A 25,792-nucleotide genomic window follows, 5' to 3' on the forward strand; every position below is an offset into this window, starting at 1 on the left:
CATGCCCCTTGTCAGAAACTCTAGTCTAGCATTGAAGCCTGTTGACTAACACCCCACGCCGGACTCACTTGCTCCTCTTGTATATCTTCGCTAGGTATGCATCAAAGACACCCTTCTTCAATCCTTCACTCTCGTCCACGGCAGCGATCAGCCCCCGTAGCTCTCCAACACGCATCTCCTCGTAATCCTGGTATCTCTTTTCCAGGTGGAGCTCATCGTATAATTGCTTCACCTTTGCCTCCTTCTCATCATCCTTCTGTCCGTAGTTCTCGTCCAGCAATTGTCTTTGGTCTGGCGTGCATATCAGCAGCGCCTGATTGATCAACCACCCACATTTGTTGTCTTTAATGTCTGTCCCAATCTTGCCAATCACTGAAGGATCGCCAAATGCGTCGAGATAGTCATCTTGGATCTGGAAGTACTCGCCTAGCGGGATGAGGATGTCGTGTGCTTGCTTAAGGTTCTTGGGTGTAGCGAACCCAAGGTAGTGCAGCGCCAAAGCCACAGGGAGGTAGAAGGAGTAGTATGCGGTCTTGTAGATAACGATGAAGGTGTATTTGGACATGGAGAAGTTGTTCAAGTCGACGTGATCTTCTGGTGCAGTGATCAGATCGCACAACTGGCCCAGTTCCGTCTGCCAAGTGACCTCGTGGAACAGCTCGACCAAGTCAATGTAGGCGGCGTGGCTGCGGAAGTGTTTTTTTAGAATGAGGTAGATGGAGGATTCAAGCATGAAAGCGTCGTTGATGGCAATCATCCCCACGCCCGGGTTGCGGTACCAGCATGGTTCTCCGCGACGGGTTATGCTCGAATCCATGATGTCGTCGCTAACAAGAAAGAACGCTTGTAGCAACTCGGTGAGCCAACCCAATGTTGCAAGGTCTTTGAATTCCTGAGGGGACAAAGGTCGGCCGAGGAGCTGCGAGGCCGTATCTGGTACTGACATTCCTCTGTTCAGCTTTCCAGTGGGTGTGTTCACATTGAGAGACTCGTAAATGAATTAGCTGGACAGCCAATGCTAGGAACGAGATGCCGCAGTACCTTTTCAAACCATTGCAGAGCATTTGCTGGGAGATTGAACTTGCGGCATTCTCCCAGCAGATCCTCGACTAGCGAGGGGAAGACTTTTTCGAAGTCTGCGCGCGTTATCTTCGTCGCCATGCCTGAGAGACCGAGTTGATTTGCTTTGTTGACCGACAGTCAGTGGGAGGAGGGGAACAAAGAGAACTTTTTGGAGATGGCCATGGGTGGCCCCTGGCGAGAACGGAGGTTGCTTCACCGAGTGGCGCCGCCGAGCTGTGGCTCACCAGGCTGGGGGGCTCGCCAGGAACAGGAACTGCGGCCTCCCCGCAACTTTCTGTCATTTATCAGTCATCCATCGCTTGGAACGACCTGCGGTTCAGTTTTCTTACTTTTCGCCGTCATGGCTTCGCGGCCCTCGACTCCGACGCCTCAGGCTGCGGCCGAGCCCAAGTCCCCCCTGACGCCAGAACAAGTGCGGCGGCTCGAGATCAACCGTCTGAAGGCCAAGGCACTGCGTGAACAAACAGAGGCAGAAGCCGCGGCCACAGGGAGGCTCAAGGGATCAGACACTACCATCGCAGGCCAGAAGCGCTCATATGCCATTTTCTCCCAGACGTCGGCACCTCCTACGAATCGCGATGCCAGGAATGAGGTCAACAATCGTCCCCTCGAGGCCATTCAGCCAGCGCGTAACTTTGCGAAGTACGTCGACTATGACTTCAGTAAGATGGCAGATACAAAGGGTGGGTTCTTGACCGCGGAAGATGACCCTTACAATAAGGCTATGCACGCCGATGAAAAGGATCAAAAGCCCTCACACATGACGCAGAAGGAGTGGGAGAGACAACAACTGCTCAAGTCCTTGCGGAATCGACAGGCGGGACCTTTTGAACCAGGAATCAGTGCCATCACAGACCAAACCACAAGGTTGTGTCGAGAATGCGGAACTCTCGAGGTAGACTGGAAATGGCTTGATGTCTTCAATGTTGCTGTATGCAACGCATGCAAGGACAAGTTTCCCGAGAAATACAGCCTCCTTACAAAGACTGAGGCGAAAGAGGACTATCTTCTTACAGATCCAGAATTAAAGGACGAAAATCTTCTCCCACATCTCGAGAGGCCTAACCCACACAAGTCTACATGGCACAATATGTTCTTGTACCTGCGCTGTCAAGTGGAGGAATACGCATTTTCGGACAAGAGATGGGGTTCTGCAGAAGCTCTGGATGCAGAGTTCGAGAGAAGGGAGACGGAGAAGAAGAGGAGAAAAGAGAACAAGTTCAAATCGAAGCTGGCGGACTTGAAGAAGAGGACAAGAGTCGAGGCATACCAGAGAAGCAAGAAAGGTGGCGGTGGAGGGAACTTCGGGGACGACATGAGCGGTGGCAAGCATGTCCACGAATTTGGTCGGCCGATTGACAATCCAGAGACTGGATTTCCCGTCAAGACGTGTACATTATGTGGATTGGAAGTGGAAGAGCTAGAGTTGTAAGACAACGACGAAGATGATACCCAAAAGATCGAATTCGCAGAGTAAAGGGACATGGAATGACATGTTCCATGTACCTGTGGATGCTCCAGTTCCATATAATAACACTCTGAGAACGACAACTACTCTTCAGGAGCGTCTTATTCTTGGAAAACAGGGCAAAAGAGTGGCAGCATAACCCGTATTAAGCCCTAGTATTTGGGAGGAGTGCAAGGAGTGGTGGAAGTTCCTTTAGCTGCAGACAACCGCCAGCGTTGGCGCTAGATCGGGCTGGTCTGGTTTCGTTGCAAGCCGCTGCCGCTGCCACTCCCTGCGTTCCCAAGCCCGGGGAGGGAAGTTGCTGCGCTGCTGCTCGTGCTTCTAACTACTCCAAACATACCAGGAGAACAACCTGAATCATCCAGCTCGAGCCGTTCTTCACCCTGCCAGCCGTCCACCCTTTTCCCTTCCTGCCGATCCCACCTTCGTCGTCGTGCTTTAGCGTCTGCATTACGGTCTCCCCGTTCCCCTTCCCACCACGAGTCCTCGGCATCGACTAAGTTATCTCGACTGAAGACAGCGTGACCTCTTTCGAATCTCGCAGTCAACCACCATGGCTAGATGAGAGAGGCACAAGCATTCGAGCGCCAGAAAGCGCATAATGGCGTGGCAGCCCGGGGCTGGAGGAGGCGGCGTAGGAGGAATGGCCGGCGGAGAAGCGAATGGAGTTCAAGCATACACTCTACAAGGTGGAAATGTCTCCTCCACAGGCCTGTTTCAAGTGCTGACAGCTGCGAACAGGTGTTATGAGATTCTTGCAGACAGAATGGCATCGACATGAACGAGACAGAAATGCGTGGGAAATCGAGCGCGAAGAAATGAAGAACCGAATAGCCATCCTCGAAGGAGAGACTAGAACGAGCAAAGGCATGAGAGTTTCTCTGGAACGACACGTTAAACTGCTGGAAACAGCTCTGAAGAAAGAACGGGAAAAGGCCAGAAATGCCAGCAAAGGCGAACTGGTCGACAGTCACAAGGAGGCCAAAGAATTGGCCAGGGAAGAGTTGAAGGCTATTGGTAAAGGTACCGTGTCTCGCGCATATCTTGTATACCATCATTGACACACCGCAGATTCGCACGTCAAAGGCATCACCCAGTTCGACGCCGAAATCGATCCCGAGAACCACTTGGCCCAGGGGATCCGACAAGAAAAAGAGCGCGACAAGTCCAAAAGCTTTCTCTCGAAATGTTCCTCGGAAATCACATATCACGTCCTACCTACGGCCCACGTACCGCCCGAGGTTAATGACCTTGCGACCTCGACAAACGGGAATCATGTTTTCCAGGGGCGACAGCCCACACAACAAGAGCTTCAGGAGGCGTATCTACAGTTACAACAAGTAAAGCAGCAACAACATCGGAACGTGGCCATGGTCAGAGAAAGTGCTGCTCAACCACCGGGGCAATTTGCTGAACCTACACCCCTTGGTCGGACGAGCACACAGATCAGTACCTCAGAAATACAGCCCGGCGCAGCTGACAGAAGGTTACCTGAACATATCGTCCAATCTGTACCACTGGTGGATCCCAGGAAAAATTTCTACAACGAGCAGATCCCCGTGGTCGAGGATCAAGTGGAATCGATAACTCACAGTTTCGATGCTTATGGACAAGAGATCCCTTTGAAAGACCAGACAGAGATACGGACGATGGACGAAACCAAGCAGGAGATCTCTGACGGATGGGACTTTGATGATGGACCGCCCCCTCCCGATTTTGATGAAGGACCAGCCGCTTCCGAAAAGCCGTCCAAAGTTGCTTCGCCGCACAGGCCAGATACTGAAGTCTTTCCCAGCGCCAACATGATTCCTTCCAAGTCTCCGCCTCGCGCTTATCGTCGGAAGAGCACGGGATCAAGACGGCGCAGTGAAGGCAGCAATGATGTGCGGGAATTGGCATTCAAGCCAGATGCCTCACAGTTTAAAGTTCGGTTCGCCATGAGAGGACACTTGGATGTTGTCCGCTCGGTCATCTTCACGGGGGGTGGCAGCCCATCGGAACCTGAATTCTGCACTGCTAGCGATGACGGCGGGGTCAAGAGATGGCACATTCCGGCGTCTTATGGTCACAATGTTGCGCTGGGGGATGATCTAGACCGGATTGCTCATTTCACCCACCGAGGTCACATCGGCGCTGTTTGTTCGTTGGCAGCATGTCCCGCTTCTTCGAGCTTCTCCAGCGGCGGCCGTGCTGTGGGCGATGGTTGGATCTTCTCTGGTGGTGAAGATGCCACTGTCAAGGTTTGGGAGCGCGGCCGGGTCGATGCAAAGGCAACTTTGGAAGGCCACAAAGATGCAGTCTGGGCATTATGTTGTCTACCGGGGTCAACGGGTACCATTCTCGGAGATCGATGTTCACAATTTGGCGGTCCGGATCGTGTCCTCCTCGTGGCCGGTGGTGCCGATGGCACTATTCTGATCTGGGCTGTCAGTACTCCGCCGCAATTGAGCTCGCCGCAAGCCGGTAGTCGATCAGTAAGGGGCAGTCGAAGAGCCAACTCGATATCTGCAGGCTCGAACTTCCCCAGCTCGCCTCAGCCGAGCATTGCCAGCACCACCCCTTTCAACTACAGTTTAGTGCACCGGATAGAACGAGCAGACAAACCGGCGCCTACATCGATTTCTCCGTTGGGTGCTCATGGCGAGAACTTTGTCGTGGGATATACTGATGCTAGTGTATTGGTGTTTGACACGCGGACTGGTGAAGAAATTGTCGGAATGGCCAGCCAGGAGACCTACGACGGTACGCCAAACACGGGCATCAATGCAGTGGTTGCCAGTAGTGCGGGATTCGATACGAGGGATTCGGTTGCACCTGGCCGACGCGGATCAATGGGGGAAGAAGATGTGGTACATGGGGCAACAGGTTCAGAAGGCGGCGTTGAAGGGGTGGTCATTGCGGGTTATGAAGATCGGTATATTCGTTTCTTTGATGCGAACAGCGGTATGTGCTCTTTTATTTTGACGCGACTCCGCGAGGCTAACGTTCCCCCAGGACAATGCACATACACCATGCTCGCACATCCATCGGCGATTTCTTCCTTGTCATTAAGTCCGGACGGCAAAGAATTGGTATCAGGAGGTCACGATGCAAGTTTACGGTTTTGGTCACTCGAGAAACGCAGTTGTACACAAGAGATATCGAGCCATCGGATTATGAGGGGCGAAGGAGTGTGCGGTGTCGTCTGGAGTCCTGATGGAAGGTGGGTTATTAGCTGCGGTGGTGATGGCGCTGTGAAGGTGTTTTCGAGAAGTTGATGTTGGTATGATGACGGCGATCATGGAGATCTGTGATCTGTATCCATTTTGAAGATAATGAAACCTGACACAACTCCCCTCAAGTGTTTTAGAGTGCATGTGCGTGTGTGGCGATGGGTCGACGATCATATAGTGAATGATCTTTCCTTGTTGTTCTCGCATTCCGGCAATCGAGCCTCTACTGTCGTTATCTCAATCTCACCTTTCCGCCATTCTTGATAAAACTACTACATAGCTACCGAACCACCACGTGATTGATCGCGCGAGTTCCTGGCTTGCGCCCGGTGAACGGGCATGCGAACTGCTTCCTCAACGCGGTGCGTGTTTCGGTTTCTTGCTTCTGTATCGATCGAAGTCTGCGCTATACTCCCTCGAGGAGACGCCGCTTAGAGACGACCTGGCGAAAGAAATCCTTCATCCCGTTTGGACCCTTAAAGGCCCCACGCAGGCAGATATGCTGCAGTTCGGCGTCCTTGAATCCAAATCTCTCCAATAATTCAACGTACTTGGAGCGGTCCTCGACGACATCCCACCCCTTCAGCTCTCTCACCATGTTGAGGAACCCGAACAGAAGACCGGCGGTGAGCAGGAAGAAGGCGGCGCGAAAGCTGATCTTTGCGGTCCGCCGGATGTGCTCGAAAGCGGTCTCTAGTAGCTCGGACGAAAAGAACTCCCGCAGTATGTCCAGACACACCCTCCCCGCGCACCGGCTGTATTGGTAAGCCGAAGTGAAGAAGGACGCGGGCAACATGCGATACACTCGCTGCATCGTGATCAAGACGTCAATAACAGACCTCTGGTCGGGAATGGCAATTCTGCGGGCGAATAGGCGGACAAAGCGCTGGCAATTGTTGAAGCCGATGTCATATTTCTCTCGTTTCATGCGTATGTAAACCATCAGTGCTGTGAAGTATTGGCATGCCTCCATGTCGAAGAGAGGGTAAAGGGGAGGGAGGGTGTAACACTGACCGATCTTCCAAATATCTTCGTCCGTGCAAACTGTTTTTCCCACCTCTTTCATCTTGATCCGGTCCTCCTCCCCGGGCGGTGTCTCTTCCCATTCTCCCACGAAGACACATATAGATCCGTTCTTCTCATATATATCGTAGGTGTAAGGACCTATGACGAGCGCCCAGTGTCCGACGGTCTGAAGGTAGCTGGCAACGTTCCTCACCATTCCTTTCAATCCACGGCCTTCGACAAATTTGCGGACAGGACGGTACTTGACGTAGATTTGGCGCAGACGACCAGGCGAATTGGTTTCCTTGAAAGGCAGTGGTTTTCGGCTCGGTGTGTGTGTTCGGCTCGCCTCGTTGGATCTTTCAAGGCTCTCGGTCGAGTCGATGCCTGGATACGGATGAGTCATCTCGTTGAATCCCGGGACGGGATGGCATCTGAGAGATTTTACCCAGAAACTTGTAGATCTTTCGCTGAGGCAATGTACATATATTTGCGGGCATCTGCATCCATGCGGCTCTCACAATCAAAGTCGTCTTCTGAATCAAACTCCTCGAATGGTTGATGCTTGTCCATGGCCTTGAGAAATTCATTGGCGAAGAGCCCTTCCAGGGTAATTTCCGTCAATAGCACTTTTGATATTTGCAAGGCAGCCTTTCTTCGCGGGTGGACCAGGAAACGCAGGCCTATGATGGCAAAGATTGTGATAGCTGCACCCAAGCCGAACATATCGAACAAGGTCATTGCTCCTTGCAATGCCTGCCACTTCATTTTAGAGGATGCGCTGGTCAGTTTTGTACCACCTTAAGGAAAGAGGAAGGGGGTTTCTTGGATGTGAAATGAAAACTTCGCGAACGGCGCCGAGGGTTCACCTTCTCGACTGTGTGTTTCCTTGCCTGCAGACGCCAGATCGCGGCAAGTGACAGATAAGTCTTGTTGAACAGCCATCAGGGCAAACGCGAAGGTTCCCCAGGGCCATAGATGGCTGAAACTAGTCATGCAGAGAGCCGCTTGCACATTTCAGCTCTGCGGTAGTTTGGGTGGTGGCTGCTGTCAGGGGAGGCTGAGAGAAGGTCTAGATTCCTGTTAGATTCGACAAGGCTGACAGTCTCGGCACAGCCACGCAGCAGCCTGCAGCGACGGCCGTACAAAAAGAGCACCACCAGCACCGGCTGGCCTCCTCGCTACCAGGAATTGACATGGTCAATTTTCGCGATGCCTTACAACCCGCCCTTCTCTGCATCCGACGCGCTTGACAAGCACCCTCTGCGTACCGGCCCTGCGGCCTCCTCACCTACGGCCTTAGAACACGCTCCTGATCAGCCCAATGTGGCATTGACCCAGAACGATGTTGCAAGATTCCTCAAGGATGAACTCAACACCGCAATCTTGGACAGAATGTATCCGTGGTTATGGCTCTGCACAGCCATGGACAGCGCGCGCATAGATGCATTGCATAAACAGATCATCAAGCGGAGGACAATCATCGCGAGTGAAGACCCGGCTCTGCACTTAGTTTGGTACCGAAGCGACATCTTCATTAAACCGATCCCGCCAGCCTTGCTCAACTACGAGTTCTGGAAGGAGTATCTGAACGGGCAACCCCAACAGTTCGATCGCCGGGTCGTTCTTGGTTTCCTGAGATCCTACGGCTACCTGATCCGGCATCGCACAGACCTCAGGCTCGCAATAAAGGAAGGCCTGGTTCCAGAGAACATCGATTGGTTGCAATGGGAGCGCTTCATTGCCCCCTTCCGCTTGCTGGAAGATGACGAAGTTGGGCTCCGATACCATACTGGTCAGCTGCGCTTGAGCAGGCTCAACATTCTCATCCGAATATTGCGGCCTCGAGAGGATGGAGATGTGGGCACCAACCGACATTATCACCAGACACAATGGTACACAGCTTCGTATATGCGGCAATTCGCAGGACCTCTGCTGTTCATCTTCGCCTCGGTGTCGTTGCTACTCTCAGCTATGCAAGTCATCCTGACCTTGCCCAGCGATCCGCCATGGCACACATGGGTTGTGCATTCTGCAAGCATTGCCGATGCTTTCTGGGGCTTTTCCGTTACCGTGCTCGTAGCGTTGGCCTTCAGCTGGCTCCTCTTGATTGGTGGTCCAATTGTGTATCTGATCGCGCAACAGCTGTTCGGATATCAGCAGAAGTGCAAGTTCCAGAAGCGTCTCGCCCCATAGCCCTCCAGGGACAGAAAAGGAAAATGAAGTCTAGAAGGGTCGTCCCTGTTGTCTTGCCCGAAGGCGACCATGAATTCGGCGAAATACTATGTATGGTTCATATTACTCGCATATAATCTGGATCATGTCTTGAACACGGTCTTAGAATCACGACAAAGCAAAGTTGGATCCTTTGGCAACAAAATACTTGTCAGTTTTTTTCGGTCCGTGAGGATTTAGCTTTCCCGTCCCGTCCTGGGCGAAGCGAATTCAAGACCTAGGAGTTGTTGGCGAAGCCGATATCCGCACGTAATACCAGATGGCCGATCGAGAGTTCCTTGCGGACCATTGCGATAATCGTTTGCGATGTGCTTGGCTCACTCAACACTCAATCCCCCAATTGGCAAATCTGGAACTTTTAGCTAATTCCTATGGTATTCTGCCGTTCCTCCAAATCGACAGGCGTGGAAGGAGTGATTGATGATCAGCCAGTGTGAGTGGTCTCCAGCGCTACTAGTAATGGCAAGGATAAGTGTGAATACACATTATGGCAGTGCATGGTCGTCTCGAGTGACGGTTGCAGTGCAGCAGCCCAGTCGACCATCCTTTACTCCGATTCTGTCCGTACGCGACTACGATCGGACTGCTCTTCACACAGGGCAGACCTAGAGAAACCACTAGTTCTTTTACTACTTAGTAGTACATAGGACAACCGCCAATGAATTCTATTGAAGGGGAGAAAATTGCGCAAGAAATAGATAGGCCAAAGTCATGATCCCCGATTCTGTAACTGCCAGTTGCCAGACGGATGTGCAGACTCTCATATACATAGTACGCTCTCAACTCGAATAGAATCTACCAGCTTTAAACAAAGGCACTGCATCGCAGGGTGCAAGCAGCGGGTGCTCTGTGGTAGTACTTAACAGTCACTTTGACAAAAGACACAAACAGCTAAACTACTTCCGGAAGTATTAGTGAGGCGTTAACGCTCAACTTTTCCACAGCCTTGCAATGCATCTTACACCACGAGAAAGGACACCTATCGAACGACGATTATGTCCTTACATTACTGCCTGCCCGCAAGGTGTTTTACGTCTCGATACTATATGAAGACGTTTCCACTAATTCTCACCTACGTTGAATAAATGAGAATCTCAAGGTTTGAAGAAGTCTCGGAGACGTCTCCAACACCCTCAAACCGTCTAAAGATCGTATAAAGACGGTAGTAGTACTGCTATATTGCCCGCCCACCTAGTGTTAAACCGGTTCCAGCCCAGTTCTAGCCTAGTTCTGACCTGGGCTGAACTCGATTTAAGGGTTTACAGGTTGGCTAGACTGATTTGACCCGATTCGAGATCGGTTCGAACTAAGTCGAATTAATTTAAGATGAATTTAAGTCGGCTCGAACTAGGCTAGATCCATTTAAAATCGATTTATATATTTTATATAATTATATAATTATCAATATATATATATATTTTTCAGTTAGTAAAAATTATTATGAAAAATTAAAGATTTCTACTATAGAATATAATTTTAATATTTAAAATAAGACTAAAATCAAAGAGATAAAGCTCAAAATTTCGAGAAAAAGTGCTACTAACTGAATCGAATAACTCTCTTTTTTACTATTTCAATGGTCAACTAAGTCGAATCAGTTGGAATCGATCTGGAATCGGTCTCAGACCGGGCTATAACCGAGTTTAGTGCTTAATCGCCGATTAGGCTGACTTAATTCGAACTGGTTCAAACCGATCTAACACCTATAGGGAAGGCGACATACCATTCTTGACGCTATACACGAACAATAAAAAGGCGTCGAAACGGCTGAGTATGTTCCCTCCGTCTAGGTGTATTGCTGGCATCAATATTAGATCTGATAAAGTCATCGAGTGACTCATTACCCAGGTGCGGTCCGGCGCAAGCATCAACTGAAAGTGTCCGCGCTTGCTGGAGTTACTCTTGCAAATAGGCTGTGGGCTGCACTCTGAGTGGAATGGATTGTTACATGCGCCACGTTCAATCAGAATCGTCGTCTTAATAAACCGCAAATGGTTTCAACCGAGTCGGAAGCGACAGAGAGCCGAAGGTAGGCAAACATAATCCACGCCTGATCACAACAGTTAACCAGTCTACCCTCTGCAATGTCCCCGAGGTAAGGTGCCCAGCTAGAAAACCACGTCATGCTCACTCTCTCCTTGGTCGTAGTATGAGGCCAACTCTCTTCGATGTCGTACCTAAATCTAAATGTGGAATACGAGAGAGCAACAGTGCTTCTCCTATGAAAGTTGGGCGTCTCACGCTATTACCAAGTCCTTTGAGGTAAGACAAAGCGACGTAGTAACGCTATGGAACAGCCTTAACGAACAGTTTTCTTCCCGTCGTCCGTGGAAGTCATTCTAGAGAGTTCTTCAATACCGTACTCCTCTCCTAGGTCTATCAACAAGATTAGAGCCTCTGTGGAAATGTCCATAACACACCCAATTCAGAGTAAAGGATTCCTAGTCTTAGGCTGAGGCATAGCCCAGAGAGACTTACGGAATATTTTTGCTTTACCCGCTCTCCGTTATCGATGTCGGCAGTTGAGAAGGGTTTCCATAGCTCTCTTCGAGTAAGTCTGCCTCTTTCCCCGTGTGCCACAAGCTCAATGTTGTTGATGCGTTCGGGTGGGCTGGGCTAATTATATAGCGGAACTATCTTCTTGCAGTACTCTTTTCCGCAACATTGTATATCCCTTTATATGCAGGAATCAACCTTCCATCAGTAGAATGTTATTACGACAACACTGTTGCTCACTTCCGATACATTCTTCTCAATAGTAGTATTACACATACTAGTATAATGGCTCGAAGAAAACAGCCCCAGCATCCCACACTAAACTAGACCTAGCGGTACAATTAGCACGAGTGGTGGTTACTGATTAGCTTGAGAATCAACTGCCATGTCCGGGTTAAGCTAGACCTGTGCATTCAAGATTGCCAGATTCCACTTCAATGAATTTACTCGGCTCGGCCCCCACTGAATCGAAGGTTGCTGAAATAGCGGTCGTCAACGGAAACCACGTCGATCAAAATGAGTAAGACAGAATAGGTGAGCTAGTACAACCTTGGCCCTACAGAGTAATGATACATCCGGCGCAAATCCAAGGAAACATGACACTTCTTTGTTGTTTGCGACTGTTTAAATACTATGACACCCAAAATAGGCCGCCTCGGACTATATACTAAGCGGAGACTTGGAAAGGAATCTGAAAAGGTCTTCTGAAATATATGAGAACAATGTTAGGACATCTACAATTATCCCGGAGCCCTACAGAATAAACACAGCAAAGGAGCTAAGACGCTAAACGGGGGAGGAACGTATAAAGGCCGCACCCTCTCCCCTTTTCTGCTCAAAGCCTCTTTATCTTTAAGGCTTTGAGTCTGTGTAGATACGCCGAGTATACGAAGGATATTACTACTAAATACTTTCATCGATCTCTCTATTCTCAGATCGCCTTCTCTTACAAACAATCAGTTTGATGACCACCGGAGGCTATGGTGTCCTATACTTATACAAGAGAATCAATCTAAAGCCAATCTCTTATTAGATTCTCGAATGAATTAGGCAACGATTTATTCTTACCGAGTAAGAGAGCACTCTCTAAGTAGCCCACCTAAATAACGCGAAGTAGATCAAAGAAGGGGACTAGACTAGGAGATCCTACTGGGTAGTCTCTTAATGGCTCCTGTCGTCTAAAGTTCACGAAAATTAATGTCATGGATAAAGAGAAAGAAGGAAGACCAAAAATGCTTGAGGCAGAGCTCCAGAATCGCTTAGAAAGCAGGAACTGAGCCGAGGGTGACTAAAGCGGAAAGCGGCCAATTAAAATGAGAAGATAGAGGATAGATTTTTACGTTCGATAGGAGGTACTACAGACCTAGGTACGTACGTACCAGAGCACAGTAATACGGAGTGCATACTAGTACTAGTTGTACTACTTTTCAACATCACACCGTCGGAAATCAACGCGCAGACAATCTAAACATGGGGCCCGACTGGGTGGATTTCCTCGAATACATCAACACGACCCCGGTCCCCAGGGAGGAGATCGAGCACTTCCGAACGACGTGGGCTCGAAAATTCGTCGACGACCCAGCATACAGGCCGATCGTGACTTTCTCCAGGATCCCAAAGTCCAACGGGGTCGACGCCTTCTTCGCGAAGACCATCCGGTCGCCCACCACCGTGCCGAGCGCGCTCATGCTGATCCGCAGAGATTTCGTCACGCCGGCCGAGGGCCAGCAGAAGCAGCAGCAGCACAAGACGCATCAAAGACGAAATGAGGATAACAGCATGAACGAAGCGCCGGATTGTATCTGGCTGCTCGACCTGCGCTCGGACCTGAACGGGTTCAAAGACACCACGCACGGCGGCGTGCTCTGCGCGCTCATGGACGAGGCCCTGAGCATCTGCGTCGAGATCCACCGCCAGCAGACAACAATGGGCAGCAGTGCTGGTAACCTGAACCTGTACACCGCGTACCTGACCACCAACTACCGCGCGCCCGTGCTCAACCCGTGCACCGTGGCCGTCAAATCCAGACTCGAGAGGAGGGAGGGTCGCAAGTGGTTTTTGACCGGGTCTCTCGAGGACGAACAAGGACGGGTCTTGACGGATGCGAACGGCCTTTGGGTGGTGGCGAAAGAGAGATTGTGATGTGTGAGTTATCAAGACCGGACACGGCTATATCGACAGATCAAGGGATAGATATTAAAACAATGCAGTGTCCATGCGTGACGCAGCGCTGCGACTTTGTATATACTCATTAGTATCGTTGTCATCAGGGAGAGGTATTTGTATAGCGCCTGAAGTACTACTAGTAGAGTGCTACCATACAGACGGTCTACCTCAGTACCCTTTCAGTCCGTTCGAGTTTCCGGCAACACTTCCACCTGACCGTCCTTCCTCTCACCCTCGACCTGCTGTGCCTGCAGTACTTTGCTCTCCAAGTGGTGGTCCCTGACCGTATGAGTCGTCGGGTCGATCTCGAGCTCGTACTGATAAACGGCGACTTCGTCTTCGTCACCAAAAATGGCGGCAACCTCTTCCAAGGGCATGTTTCTTGTGTCGGGCCAAAATATGAGGATCAAGACACCGCCTATGACTCCACCGATGATGAAGACCAGGAAGTATTTCCAACCGATATTCCTAAATTTATCTGTGGTGAGAAAAGCTTGACGATGCGGAGGTAAGATGTTCAGACTTACGCCAATGCTGTCGGTGCAGACTGAAGCCAGATGATGTTCATCAACGCAATCACTGCAGAACCAAGACAGACGCCCTTCGCGCGAAGATGCGTGGGGAAGATCTCGCCGAGGAAGGTGAATTGAGTGCCTAGAAGGGGCATTTAGTCAAAGACGCCATACAGAGATGGGAAGTATTGGAAATACCATCAAGCCCGATAACGTAGAATGGCTGATACAGGTAGAAGCATGCCACGGTCGCCTTCAAGGCGGCAGTGTTGTTTGACGGGACGAAATTGGCGATCAACGCAGATATGATCATCAACATAACGGAGCAGCCGATAATCCCGCCACCCAACAGAATGTTCCTGGGGAACAGATCGATCAAGCCTGGCGCGACAAGGAAGAGGCAGAATCCGACTGTCAACCACACGACGGGAAAGAGTAGTTGCTTTTCGGGTCCGTAGCCGAGAAGTTTGTAGATGACTGGTCCATAATCTATTTCACTGTCAGCAGAATCCCACACAGAAGTGAAACATGACATCGTACTGTTAATGACCAAGACGCCGGCAAACTGGACGATTCCGGTGGTCCCAATTGCCAGAATAGCTCTCTTTCTGTAGGAGGGTTTGCGAAACAATTGTGTCCAAGTGCATTTCAACTCCCGGTCAATGGCGACCTGTTTCTGGATCTGGTACAGTTCTGCGTGGGCTCTATCGTGGCCCTCGTCAGAGTGAGAGTGCACCTTCTCCAGTACACGCTTGGCCTCTTCGTCTCGGTTCTGCATGACAAGCCATCTGGGGATCGTGTGTTAGTCTGGTACCAACTTATGGAGGAGCTTTGGTTACCTCGGGCTTTCTGGGCAGAACGGAAGGCCACACAGTAGCAGTAATGGAGAAAGACACTGGAGAGCGACCGGGAGGCGCCAGTTGTTTCCGTTATTTGGCCAGAAAAAGGTCCCAAACCCGATCCAGCCTGACGACATATAGCCAATTTGAAAGAAAATCCCGTGGATCTCCACAAGGCCACCTCGTAGATTGACGGGAACGAGTTCACTCATCATGAGCTGCATCGGATTAGAGGGCAACCTGTCCCGGGAGGTGTGGTTCGATCACGTACCGGGGCAGCTGCGACCGACATCCATGAACCGGCACCGGCAAAGAATCGAAATACTATGAATTCGCCAACGTTGGTGCTGCCTGCCATCACGGCTCCGGCAACAAAGACAAGGATTGCAGGCTGGGACGCATCCGATAAGCAACTTGAAGTAGAGAACTATTTCAAGAGTTGTTTTGGGCAGACTTACAACAGCCAGTGCCCAACGCCTGCCCCATTTGTCGGCCACCCAGGGTAAAAGAAGGGTCCCTATAAAACCTCCTGTTTGAAATATGCCGTTCATGGTAGATATAAGGTCCGTTCCATTGGATCGCGTTTCCAGGTTAAAATATTCCACTGGTGAATTCTGTCGGTTAGCCAATAAATCATAGGGAAGGGGATGGAATATGGTTCGGGAAGGGTGTACGAAATGACGGTTGGCCTAGATGATGATATATTACGTTAATGGACTGATTCTCCTTTACTCGGAACTTGTCTGGTTGACAATGTCACTCACCAAGCAATGTCCCAATCACCGCGGCGGGGTATCCAAAGGTCAACGACCCGAGTCCAATAAAGGCGAGGAGACGGATAGTGTACCAGTTCAGCTTGTCTTTCGACTTCACAGCGCCTCGTTGCATGGTTGCAGATTGGGGCTGGGTTCTGAATGAATGATTCTTGTCTGGTCAAACTATTCGAGACAATCGTGTTCTATCGAGGTTGAAGGTCGAGACTAACGCGAGATGTGATTTCTCTGAAGAGAGAATAAAGAAAACTTGGCTCAGCTTCTATCTGTTGCCGAGAGAAAGGCGTTCCGCATTCAAGAGAGAACAAGCCTTGTTGAATACTACGAGCCAAAGGTCCGACAACCGAAAACACCCTCGGGAAAATCCCATAACACCCCGCATCACAGACAGTAAGGAGGATGACAGTCAGGCCATTTTTACCCAGGTGGGCATGAAAGGAGAAAGAAAAAAAATGAAAAGTGCAGAAGGTATTCCACAATTTTTGGGGACCCGGAGGTAAGTCACTGGGCGTCCCAGCAATTGAATTCCATCTCGGAACCGCGAGGCGTGAGCTAACCACGACAAATCGAGGCCGCCTAAAGCTTAATGTAGATAGGATCCCGTCCTGCCCGTTGCAAAGCTTTTGCCAAGGTTCGTATCTCGACTTCTCGGAATCCCAAAGGCAACCCACAGCGGACCCAGTATGTAGCAGAGTCAGAAGTCAGTCGTGTCTGACTCATTTGCTGCATGGGTCTTCTCAAATCTCGATCCGGCATGCTACCGACGAGATTGAACATACACATACATGGCAACTAAGTCCCCATAAATTCAAAGCGGGAAGAGGTAGAAGACCAAGGCGCTGGCTTCCCCGGATGTGCCGAGTAGGGTCCTTTTGTGCTTCGAGGTGCCTTCAAGGTTGTAACTATACCTATACCGAGTACGAGGACACACTTAAGACAATGTTGCCACGGTCCCCGCGTGGGACTGCAGCCATGCGGAGACCTTGGGGTCAAGGCCCTATTCTAGCCACATTAGGTTAGGTTCGGAGAACACACCGAGATGCTTCCGCGAAGCGTCGTCACATTCACAGCCTTGCGAGAATTAGCCTCTCGGCTTCTTATCGATATTTTATGAACCCCCCCGCAGGCCCTGTCGCTCAATTCGTGCATGTCAATGTTGCCCCAAGTCTGCTCGAGCTGTTTCCGACTACTGGCGCCGACGAACAATGCATCGCCATATTCCGAGTCGAAAAATGTGTTTGACGATACCCAGCGCCGCTTTCCATCTGCCGCGCTGTGCTGGTTATGACCCTCCCAGCCAGGTGACCGCACGGGCAGAAGGCAATATTGAGTTTTCGGACCGTGGGCTGGAGTAGTGTTTCGGGGAGCCGTGCCACAGGGTTGTAGTTTCCTTGACAAACGTCAGATAGAATCCAGTTGCGCGTCTTGTTTGTATCGTGGACCCGTTGGACGTCCGAAGCCGAATGTCAGAGGTCGGCTTGGTACGCCTCATTAACACCCTTAGGTCTTTCTTCTAGGTCTGACCCGAGGTCCGGGGAGCGGAGGTAGAAGACGTCAAGCCAGGCAATGGTAAACACGCCGGTCTAGGTACGAGCAACTCCCGGTGACATCGGCATGGTGCCTGGATTGACGTCCGACATGAGACTGGAATGGAAATCGCCCCCGATATGTGTAGGTGCTAGTGACAGAGTCCAGGAAGTCCACGTGTAGTGGACCAAGCACCGTAGAGAAGGGAATCGCGAGGACCACATACCTGATTCACTGACAGATTCCCGACACTCTGCTTGTCAATTTCAACCACGTTCTCTCTGGAGGCCGACCCGAGAGTCCTTCTACCGACTTCATCCTGTCAATAACGAATCCGTCCCCCGCCTTGACCATACCCCGCTTATTTGGCTCCCTGGCACGCAATTGCTGTTCACTGCTCGGCTTGCAGAAGTCTGCCTGAGCATATGTTCGAATTTGTCGACTTCTGGACCACTAGCTCAGAGGTCGTCGGGGGTGTGGACGTTGTCTGCGTAGCTTCCACAGCACTTGATACCAGGGTAGCTTGGTCCTGCTGGTCGATCCTGTCGCGGCGCGGACACTAGTCCGCATCAGCAATGCATCCTTGGCTTGACACCATGTTGCTAAAATCATTCCAACGCTAAACTCTTCTATAGATACCTGAGCTGATCGGGCCGGACCGTGGAGGGTAAGTAATGCTTGGTATTAGATGAGGGAAACGTCATGCTGAGCTTGGTAGTTTAAAAAGTCACCAGCAGAACATTGTATGAACTAGTTACATACGATACTCGTTCGCTGATTGCATCTTTTGAGCCCATTTATTGGCCCATCAGCTAAACTCCACCCCGGTAGTGTCTGAAATCCACCTTCAACTATCCTCTAGTCATATTTCCGCCCCGCATGATTGCGACGAGTCGCAAACCTTCCTCTATGCCTGCGCCGCCACCTGGCATGGCACTTCTTCCAAGCTTGCAGGCTCAATATAGTCCTTATGACCGTTCACTCTCAACCGCAACTTCCGAGACTCAGCATACACGACTCTTCTGACGCGGTTGGTGCTGCCCAGGGGTTGGTGGACCTTGAGGCCATGCCAGCTGTTGACGGTGATCCGATCATCCCACCAGACTCGAAATTCCGGCAGCCAACTATCCTGTGGTTCGAACTCGAGGGTGGCAATCTGCTCGAAAGGATACTTCTTCTCGTCCCACTCAATGCCAATGTCCTCGACCGGCTGCTCGATCAGGTTCTGAAGAAGCTGCGCGCAGAACGAGTATGTAACCTTGTTTTTCATGTGAAATTTGCGAAGCTCTTGCGAGATGACATTCTTTGGGTCGGTGTCCTTGATGTGGGTGTTTTCGAGCTTCTTTTGCTCTTGGCCCAGCGGGAATACACCGAATTTGGCCACGTAGTCACCGAAGCGATATGCCGATTGTGAGTATTCTGGCATTGCCACCACTGTAACCCGTCATCAGTCTAGTCTCACAAACTTGCCCCAAACACGTAGCTTACTGTGTTGCGGGGGAATTGTGGCTGGTCGACATGCAACGTCGGCGTCCGGACGCTTCTTAAGTTCATCCTCAAATCCTGGCATATTGTCCCAGTTCCTTTCAATCGAGTCTGCAATTTCATACGTAGTTTGAGCATCACGAAGTTCGAGGATGGGATAATTATTGAAGGTCCAGTCCTGGGTTTTCTTGCCTTCTCCCCAGATCTTCTCGCCCTCGACGCCAAAAATCTTCATTCCAATGCCACGTGGTGCAGGGACATTGTCAGGAACAAGTTTGGGCGTGAGAGAAGAATACCGCATAATAACATCGTATACACCAGGCTTTGCAAACATGCCTTGAGCGAGATGTGGAGGAAGGTTGTCGTGCACGATGAATTTACCAGCAACGCACTATAAATGTCCGTCAGCAGGGTCGGGAGAGTCCGGCGTGACCAACTCACCCCCTGAGTCTTGAGGTGAGTGCCTCGTAGAGCGTGATGATGTTCGTCGAAATTCATCATCTGGAATCTGCAGAACTGCTCCGCCACTTGCTTGATCCTCTCCTGTTCGCCAGGCTGCTCAACCTCCACTCCAGGAGCGTCCCAATGGATGTATTTGGCCATGCTTGGTGAAATCAATGGAAATCGGTTCCTAGGGCGAGGCGAAGAGCTGTCTTTATAATATTATTTGGCAAGACTGATCGACACTGCCCATTCTGTAGTGTCCGTGCTCTACCGATACTCTGTACTTCTCCCCGGATGCCGTCGATCGACATTCTGCAATAGGTTCTCGAGTTTTATTACCGCCAGGAGGCAACCTAGTTTCAATGCCCGTACGCTCGATCTGCCCATTGCTGACATGACGCATCTTTGCGGGGAAGACAACTGGTCTCGACTCGGCTGTGGTGGCCCTTATTTGTTTCGATGTCTGGATCGCTGGTCAGCTCGCCCTCTAGTCAGGAACAAGTCAGGTTGTGTCCAATAAAATGCGATGTAATATACAGCTGCCGAACCTGCGGCCAACTTACCATGACAAATACCCTTACCGCAACCCGCTGAAGGGCTGAATAAATTCTCCCAATTCTCCGCGGCCGCCTCTGAAAGTTGGACCCTTGGGGGGTTGGACCACTGTTGTCAAGCACTCAGCCAGGGACGTCATTTCTTTGCTAAACGTCGGGTAAGAGGCACCAAGCCGAATTGAAAAATAAGTGGCACGCCAGAAGTCCCTCGCTGTTAGAATGGAGGTGGCTTTCGGTGGTGTTGAGAGTTGCGTTTACCATCGGAAATAGATGTGCTCTGCCCTTTACTTACGCCGTTAGCTACGTTCGATATAGTGACCACTTCGAATATTGCAGGATGTGGATCCCAAAGTGTAACCGTCTCCCGTATCGACAGGGGATTGGGCATGCCACTTGTATGCATGGTCGAGCTGACTGCTGGAGAATCTAGCTTCCTCCAAAGGCAGAAAAAGATTCCCTCGACTGCTCCCAAGGTATGGCGCACTGAGTCAGTGAGGGAGAATCGACAGAAGACGAGACTTGATGTGAATTCACTGAGGTTTTGAACGCCGGGATCATAGGACCTTCTGCCGGGAATGCCGCATTGATTAGTTACTCCCGGGCTGAATGAGCAGCAAAGATTACGGCATCATTGAGGAAAGAAGACACCATTGTGGCCATTCAGTTAGCTTACTCCAAACCAGGGAGGATGCTCGCTGCATTTTTGAAAGAAGCAGTTACGCAACCCAGGCGAGGCTCCGCTCGGTAGACCTGGCCTTGAACCGATGAGATGTCGCTAGCCAGGGAAAATCACGCTTCCGCCCCGGGATTTCTGCGTGTCGCAAACATGACCAGACGACAGGGATTTCTCGGAAAGCATCTGCAGGAAATGAGATAGGTCACGGCCCTGGAAGTCGATGTAGTCGAATCGTTCATGGCGTGAGCTGACCACAAAGCGGCACCAAAAGCTAAAGGCGGCAGTAGGATGGTGTTTGATCTAATCAACGGACGTGTGCGAAGCTCCGAATACGATGAATATTTATCAAAGTGCGCCGATTGGACACGTCACGGCCTCGGACTGCGTTCATGGACTTGCCAGCCAGATTTTGGTATTAACCATAGGAGGGACATGGAAGAAAGGGCCCATGGAGACTGTGAAAACAGGTGGCATTCCTCCCGGTGAATATAATATGTGCTGGCGCCTTCCCTCGCGAGGAAGAGAATTACACCTCGCTGGCCTTGAAAGAGTAGACTCGGCGACGCCACTTTCGGCACAGCTCGCAACTTTCAATGGCAATTGTTCCGGAAGTGTGCGTGTCGCAGCGATCGAAGTGAGGGCGATTTTGAGATCCACTGCATTCTAGGCGGTATTGAGGTGGAACCGACACACCTCGCTGGTGAGTTCCTCTGCTCTGTAGTACCCCAAAGGACGGTGCTTGTTGTCAGACCAACTACGGTGGAACTCCCCACAAGGGCTGGAGCTGTAGGCCCATTTGGCAGAATATTAGATGGCTATATCGGTCTGCCTAAACCGGTGCTCTCTATAAAAGCCGAAGCTGTAGGTCTATTCGGCGAAATAGGAGTCGTCAGTGTCGGCCCAACTACGGGGGTACTCCCTGTGGTTGGGTTTAATGGCATGTTTGTCGGCATCATTTTGGGTGAGCTGATCTGCTGCGTAAGGGAGCCCCAAATGGATCATGTTGGGTTTGTCCCAGGCCGACTAGTGTCCAAAGCAGACACGGGCACTGGAAGATCAAGGATGAATTCAGGCCAAAAAAGTATCCCTGTTACTCTCGACGTTGATTTGACCCTCCACATGGACTCCACAAATTCGCGTTACTTCAAACATTGAGCACTGATCTAGGGTCGTTATGTTCAAGCTTGGGGTTTTCAAGCTCACCATGCGCGCCCCCTGTCGAGATATGTCCGTCTCATCTCTTGGCCTCTAGACGCAAGTGGCGAGCCAGGCCCGGGCAGACAGAACCAAGACCTTCGTTGGTAGTCAAGTCCGAAAAGGAGACAGACTGTACCATCTCCATCTCCAGCCACCTTGTAAGGCGCTAGGCCAGCCAAAAAAAGAACTCGGTCCCAGCAGTCATGACCTACTGCACACCACTGATGACTTGGAGAAGAGGTTTCTCGGTCCAGATGTTCGCCAATACACGAGGGGATGAATGTGGCACTTCGATAGGGGTCTATGGCCTTTCCATAGACGTCTTGAATGCAATCTTGAAGATGATGGATCCTGTGAATAACGAAGATGTCATCTTCGCCTGGAAGGAGAGTCAATGGAAAACACGACACGGTTCCTAAACTTCCTATCAGTGGATGGCCGGTGAATTTAACACCATTGCTTGATGGGCTTTGTATGCTTTATCTCGTTGGCCGAGCTGAAGTGGCCTGGATGGCATGCAAAAATCTCGTGGAAGCTTTCCTTGAAACATTTGTTGTTGTGATCAAAAGATGTCGGGGCTGCACTTATCCTGGTCCGTGGCTACCCAGGCGAAAAGGGTTGGATCCCTATCTTGTTTGACGATCTCTTCTTGAAGTCGGATGGATGGCGGTGACCCTTCTCCAATCTTCAAGGACATATGGATGTCAAAATATGCCGATCAAACTGTATACCCTATCTTCGACCTTGGGAGTTTTCCTGTTTGCGGCCCAGGTCATTTTCTGGCATCCTGGAATACGGTGCAAGTGGCGTTTGATTTCAACAGGTACGTGTTGCCGAAGAAATGCTGGATCGATGTGTATGATCTCAGTGATTTGTGTGCTCAGATGTTCAGATGCGTCGTACTGATCTTTGATATTATACACATTCCTGCTGTCACAAGACTTCCAGTGGGGGTCATATAGCTTCCTTCCTGCGGGGGAATTGCGGTAGAATAAGACTCTTGACGGTGCGATCAGCTCTTGCAAAGTCCACCCTCTCTGGAACCATCGGCAAGGCCCAAATTTGTCTAGATCACCCAAGCACACAATGCACTCGTACCACCGGTACACGGAGTTGATGGCTTCCGCAGGCTCTAGGAAGTCGCTGTTGTCAATGCAACAGCTGTCGATCCAGATCCATTTGACCTAGAGCCTGAGCGTGGTTGCGCAAGCCTCCTCGCCCTTCTTCCCGTCTACTTTGCGACGGTGTTGTCTCTTGATTTCTCACCTCTTAAAGTCTCGGTCTGTCAACTCTTGGTCATTGTCTTGGTGCCATGCGTGTGACCAGATGGCATAGTTTTGTACTTCGCTGTTATCATGGAGCTTTTGGAGCCGCCACGTTCTACAATGTAGCAGCCGCATCATGGTTGCAGCAGGTCAAGTTCGGTGACTTGTCCTAGGTCTTGTGTAGCTTTAAAGATGTTACCTGCTTCGTGAGGCTTGGGATGCGACATCCCTCTGGTTGCGATCCTTACCTTAACCGGCACAATCTCTGCAGTGTCTCGTAGCAGCCATGCTCTGGGTATAAACTAAGCTCAACCGTTGATGGGACCGCTGGACGCTTTTATGGAATCTCACAGCTTCTAGTACACAGCCTTCGCCTTCTCATGCAGGCAGCGAAGCTGAGCCACCCAGACCTGCCACCCCAATGGTCAACTGCACAAAAAGACAGCCTTTCCCAAGGCGGCGGCACAAGTCTCCAAACTTCGAAGGACACTTTCCTCCATCCTCTGTTTCAAAGGGTGAAATTCAAGGTTTCTTCGGTGGAACGAAACTCATTGCGCAATCCTAGGCCAAGCTTACGCCAGCCTCGTCATCGTCGCGTTGGCCTAACCTGTTACGAGTAGTAAGCCTACACTCCTGCAGAGCGGCATGAGGCTGCATCGCCATTGACCACCAGCGTACCTCGTTCCCGTGCCCCGTAGCGGTGTTGGCTGTGGTACTCGGTGCTCGGCAGCATGTTGGCACCGGCCATGATAGTTGTCTGGATGCTGATCACCTCGCCGGTGCTCTGGTGCGAGCCTCACGGCTGGTGAGTGATGGCTTGGTGATGGCCAGGCTGGAGCGTTCACAAGGCGGCGTCACTGTGGAGCTCAAAAGAGGTGTCAGACATCACCACTAATCCTTAATCCTGGTTGTGATTGCGCACGCATCTGCTGTGCTGTGCTGCGCTGCGGGTGGCCGTGCAATGGCCACACTGGTGACACAATATGGCACCTTCCGACGGTTTGGGCTCCATCTCTTGACTGTCGTTGGTCTGAGCTGCTTCCTTGTCTTCCTGTATCGTGATTTTACTCGTACCGCTGGCATCTCGCACGACCTCTTCCCTGCACCCCTGGATGCACCAGTGCCCACTCCCTCCCCACTGCAGCCACCGCAGCCACCGCCAAACACGGTTCGACAACCCTGCATTGGACCCAGAGGCAGGCCCGTGCAGGAGAATCTCGATGACAGAATATGGGCGAGTTCGCTAGACTTGCGTATGTTCCAGAATCAGTCGGCTTCCTTCGGTGTGCGTGCTGACAGTGCCAGCCTTCCCTGAACCTGTGGGAGGCTCTTATGCGGCCTTGGACCTGCCACTTACCGTCAACACCCCTGAGTCGAGATACGGTCCCTATGGATATGATGAAGAGTCGGAGAGGTCCCATCGGGTTCGCGTGCAGTGGAGCTTGGTGAACTGGGCGGATTTGCAAAATGACTGTCTCGCTGCGAACCAGGACCGCTTTCACAAATCGAAAAACATCTCCACGGCAAGGAGGTTTGGGTTGCCTGCAAAAACTCGCTCTGGAGAATTAAAGACAAGGACATACTCGACAGGCAGGACGGCGATTGTGCTTCGCAGCTGGAAAGGTTATAATTACACTTCATTGGACCTGTATCATCTGCGGTCATTGATCGTCGAGGCTGGATTGGATTCCAATGCGGACAATGCTGTCTTTCTGCTGGTGGACGTCAAGGACGAAAACGAAACGAGGCGGATATTCCATGATTCGCAAAGCTACGAGAAGGCTTTACATGATTTGGTGCCTGCCGAGTTTCGAGACATCGCCGTCCTCTTCAACCACGACTTGCTCGAGTCATGGTATCCTCGAATTCCTGAACATTCAGCTTTCTTCCAAGTCTACCAGCCCCTTCAACTGTTCGCACAACTCTTCCCTGACTTTGACCACTATTGGCAGCTTGAGATGGATATGAAGTTCACAGGAAATTCTGGGCAATGGTTGGACGCGATGGCAAGGTTTGCACGGAAGGAACCACGGAAACAATCAGTCGAGCGGTCTTCGTATTATTACATGCCACAGATCCACGGATCTTATGAAGAATTCAGGGCAGCCATCGACGAAAGCCTGGGTGGTGGTGGCATCTGGGGACCTGTCCGGATTCCTGACATTCGACATCCCATCGGTCCTCAGCCACCTGTCGCCGACCCCCGTGAGGACAATTTCGACTGGGGTGTTGGGGAGGACGCCGACCTCATTCTCACGAATGCCTTGGCGGATGTGAGAAGCACGAAGTACTGGCCGTTCAAGGGTTGGATCCATGGGTTTCAGGACGGGGAAGACACACCACGATTCTACAGTCCGGTGGCCATGGGGAGGTATTCATGGAACCTGCTCAATGCAATGCATCACGCCCAAGTTCATCAAGGTTTGTCTTTGTCGTCGGAGGCGACCGCCGTGTCATTTGCCCTGTACCATGGCTTGAAAGTTATTTTCCCGCCTCATCCCTGGTTCCACCACCCTCAGGCACGTCGGGAAGTGAGCGTTCAGGAACTAGGACAGCTGTTCAACGGTGGTACGCCTGCCGAAAACACTGGGGATAACAACGGCCTGTCATTTGGAAAGGCTATGTACGATCCCAACGGTGTCTACGAGCTCTTTAATGGAGGGACGTGGTGGTGGGTACCTGGCTATCCGGGAAGAACATTCAAGCAATGGATGAATCATGATGCAACTGATATGCCTTCGATGCTACGCGAAGATGGAGGCAAGATCTGGGCACCTATGTTGGCTCTACATCCGGTGAAATCAGGCGCTAACGCATGACGACGGAATAGTTGATGAGGGATATTTGTGTGTGTG

The 25,792-nt window shown here is 51.0% G+C and overlaps 11 protein-coding genes across 11 annotated transcripts; 5 read left to right on the plus strand and 6 right to left on the minus strand.

Annotated features, from left to right (window-relative positions):
- Positions 1 to 64: 64 nt before the first annotated feature.
- Positions 65 to 1,161, minus strand: A1O5_00682 (farnesyl pyrophosphate synthase; the record flags this gene model as incomplete). The annotated part of the gene is made up of 2 exons (XM_007741301.1): positions 65 to 988; positions 1,042 to 1,161. 2 exons carry the CDS (start codon positions 1,159 to 1,161, stop codon positions 65 to 67), a joined length of 1,044 nt encoding a protein of 347 aa, XP_007739491.1.
- A 262-nt stretch (positions 1,162 to 1,423) lies between these two features.
- On the plus strand, positions 1,424 to 2,515 carry A1O5_00683 (DNA-repair protein complementing XP-A cells; the record flags this gene model as incomplete). The annotated part of the gene is made up of 1 exon (XM_007741302.1): positions 1,424 to 2,515. The coding sequence occupies one exon, from the start codon at positions 1,424 to 1,426 to the stop codon at positions 2,513 to 2,515; it is 1,092 nt and encodes a 363-aa protein (XP_007739492.1).
- Positions 2,516 to 3,297: 782 nt separating this feature from the next.
- A1O5_00684 (uncharacterized protein) lies at positions 3,298 to 5,808 on the plus strand (the record flags this gene model as incomplete). The annotated part of the gene is made up of 3 exons (XM_007741303.1): positions 3,298 to 3,574; positions 3,623 to 5,494; positions 5,546 to 5,808. 3 exons carry the CDS (start codon positions 3,298 to 3,300, stop codon positions 5,806 to 5,808), a joined length of 2,412 nt encoding a protein of 803 aa, XP_007739493.1.
- A 361-nt stretch (positions 5,809 to 6,169) lies between these two features.
- Positions 6,170 to 7,509, minus strand: A1O5_00685 (uncharacterized protein; the record flags this gene model as incomplete). Its single annotated transcript, XM_007741304.1, has 2 exons — positions 6,170 to 7,202; positions 7,253 to 7,509. 2 exons carry the CDS (start codon positions 7,507 to 7,509, stop codon positions 6,170 to 6,172), a joined length of 1,290 nt encoding a protein of 429 aa, XP_007739494.1.
- A 471-nt stretch (positions 7,510 to 7,980) lies between these two features.
- Positions 7,981 to 8,964, plus strand: A1O5_00686 (uncharacterized protein; the record flags this gene model as incomplete). Its single annotated transcript, XM_007741305.1, has 1 exon — positions 7,981 to 8,964. The coding sequence occupies one exon, from the start codon at positions 7,981 to 7,983 to the stop codon at positions 8,962 to 8,964; it is 984 nt and encodes a 327-aa protein (XP_007739495.1).
- Positions 8,965 to 12,969: 4,005 nt separating this feature from the next.
- Positions 12,970 to 13,641, plus strand: A1O5_00687 (uncharacterized protein; the record flags this gene model as incomplete). The annotated part of the gene is made up of 1 exon (XM_007741306.1): positions 12,970 to 13,641. The coding sequence occupies one exon, from the start codon at positions 12,970 to 12,972 to the stop codon at positions 13,639 to 13,641; it is 672 nt and encodes a 223-aa protein (XP_007739496.1).
- A 203-nt stretch (positions 13,642 to 13,844) lies between these two features.
- Positions 13,845 to 15,904, minus strand: A1O5_00688 (uncharacterized protein; the record flags this gene model as incomplete). Its single annotated transcript, XM_007741307.1, has 8 exons — positions 13,845 to 14,133; positions 14,193 to 14,319; positions 14,376 to 14,666; positions 14,718 to 14,965; positions 15,017 to 15,234; positions 15,288 to 15,407; positions 15,475 to 15,620; positions 15,781 to 15,904. The coding sequence occupies 8 exons, from the start codon at positions 15,902 to 15,904 to the stop codon at positions 13,845 to 13,847; spliced, it is 1,563 nt and encodes a 520-aa protein (XP_007739497.1).
- Positions 15,905 to 17,036: 1,132 nt separating this feature from the next.
- A1O5_00689 (uncharacterized protein) lies at positions 17,037 to 17,348 on the minus strand. The gene has a single exon (XM_007741308.1). It carries the CDS (start codon positions 17,279 to 17,281, stop codon positions 17,072 to 17,074), a length of 210 nt encoding a protein of 69 aa, XP_007739498.1. The 5' UTR covers positions 17,282 to 17,348; the 3' UTR covers positions 17,037 to 17,071.
- An 875-nt stretch (positions 17,349 to 18,223) lies between these two features.
- A1O5_00690 (uncharacterized protein) lies at positions 18,224 to 19,404 on the minus strand (the record flags this gene model as incomplete). Its single annotated transcript, XM_007741309.1, has 3 exons — positions 18,224 to 18,750; positions 18,805 to 19,192; positions 19,243 to 19,404. 3 exons carry the CDS (start codon positions 19,402 to 19,404, stop codon positions 18,224 to 18,226), a joined length of 1,077 nt encoding a protein of 358 aa, XP_007739499.1.
- Positions 19,405 to 22,270: 2,866 nt separating this feature from the next.
- A1O5_00691 (uncharacterized protein) lies at positions 22,271 to 22,850 on the minus strand (the record flags this gene model as incomplete). Its single annotated transcript, XM_007741310.1, has 2 exons — positions 22,271 to 22,516; positions 22,610 to 22,850. Coding segments are annotated over 2 exons (381 nt in total), but the record flags the coding sequence as incomplete, so codon positions are not given.
- Positions 22,851 to 23,898: 1,048 nt separating this feature from the next.
- On the plus strand, positions 23,899 to 25,756 carry A1O5_00692 (uncharacterized protein; the record flags this gene model as incomplete). The annotated part of the gene is made up of 2 exons (XM_007741311.1): positions 23,899 to 24,190; positions 24,243 to 25,756. 2 exons carry the CDS (start codon positions 23,899 to 23,901, stop codon positions 25,754 to 25,756), a joined length of 1,806 nt encoding a protein of 601 aa, XP_007739501.1.
- Positions 25,757 to 25,792: the final 36 nt, after the last annotated feature.

The sequence above is a fragment of the Cladophialophora psammophila genome (genome assembly GCF_000585535.1).
Source record: "Cladophialophora psammophila CBS 110553 chromosome Unknown aczJe-supercont1.1, whole genome shotgun sequence".
Taxonomy (NCBI): Eukaryota; Fungi; Ascomycota; class Eurotiomycetes; order Chaetothyriales; family Herpotrichiellaceae; genus Cladophialophora; species Cladophialophora psammophila.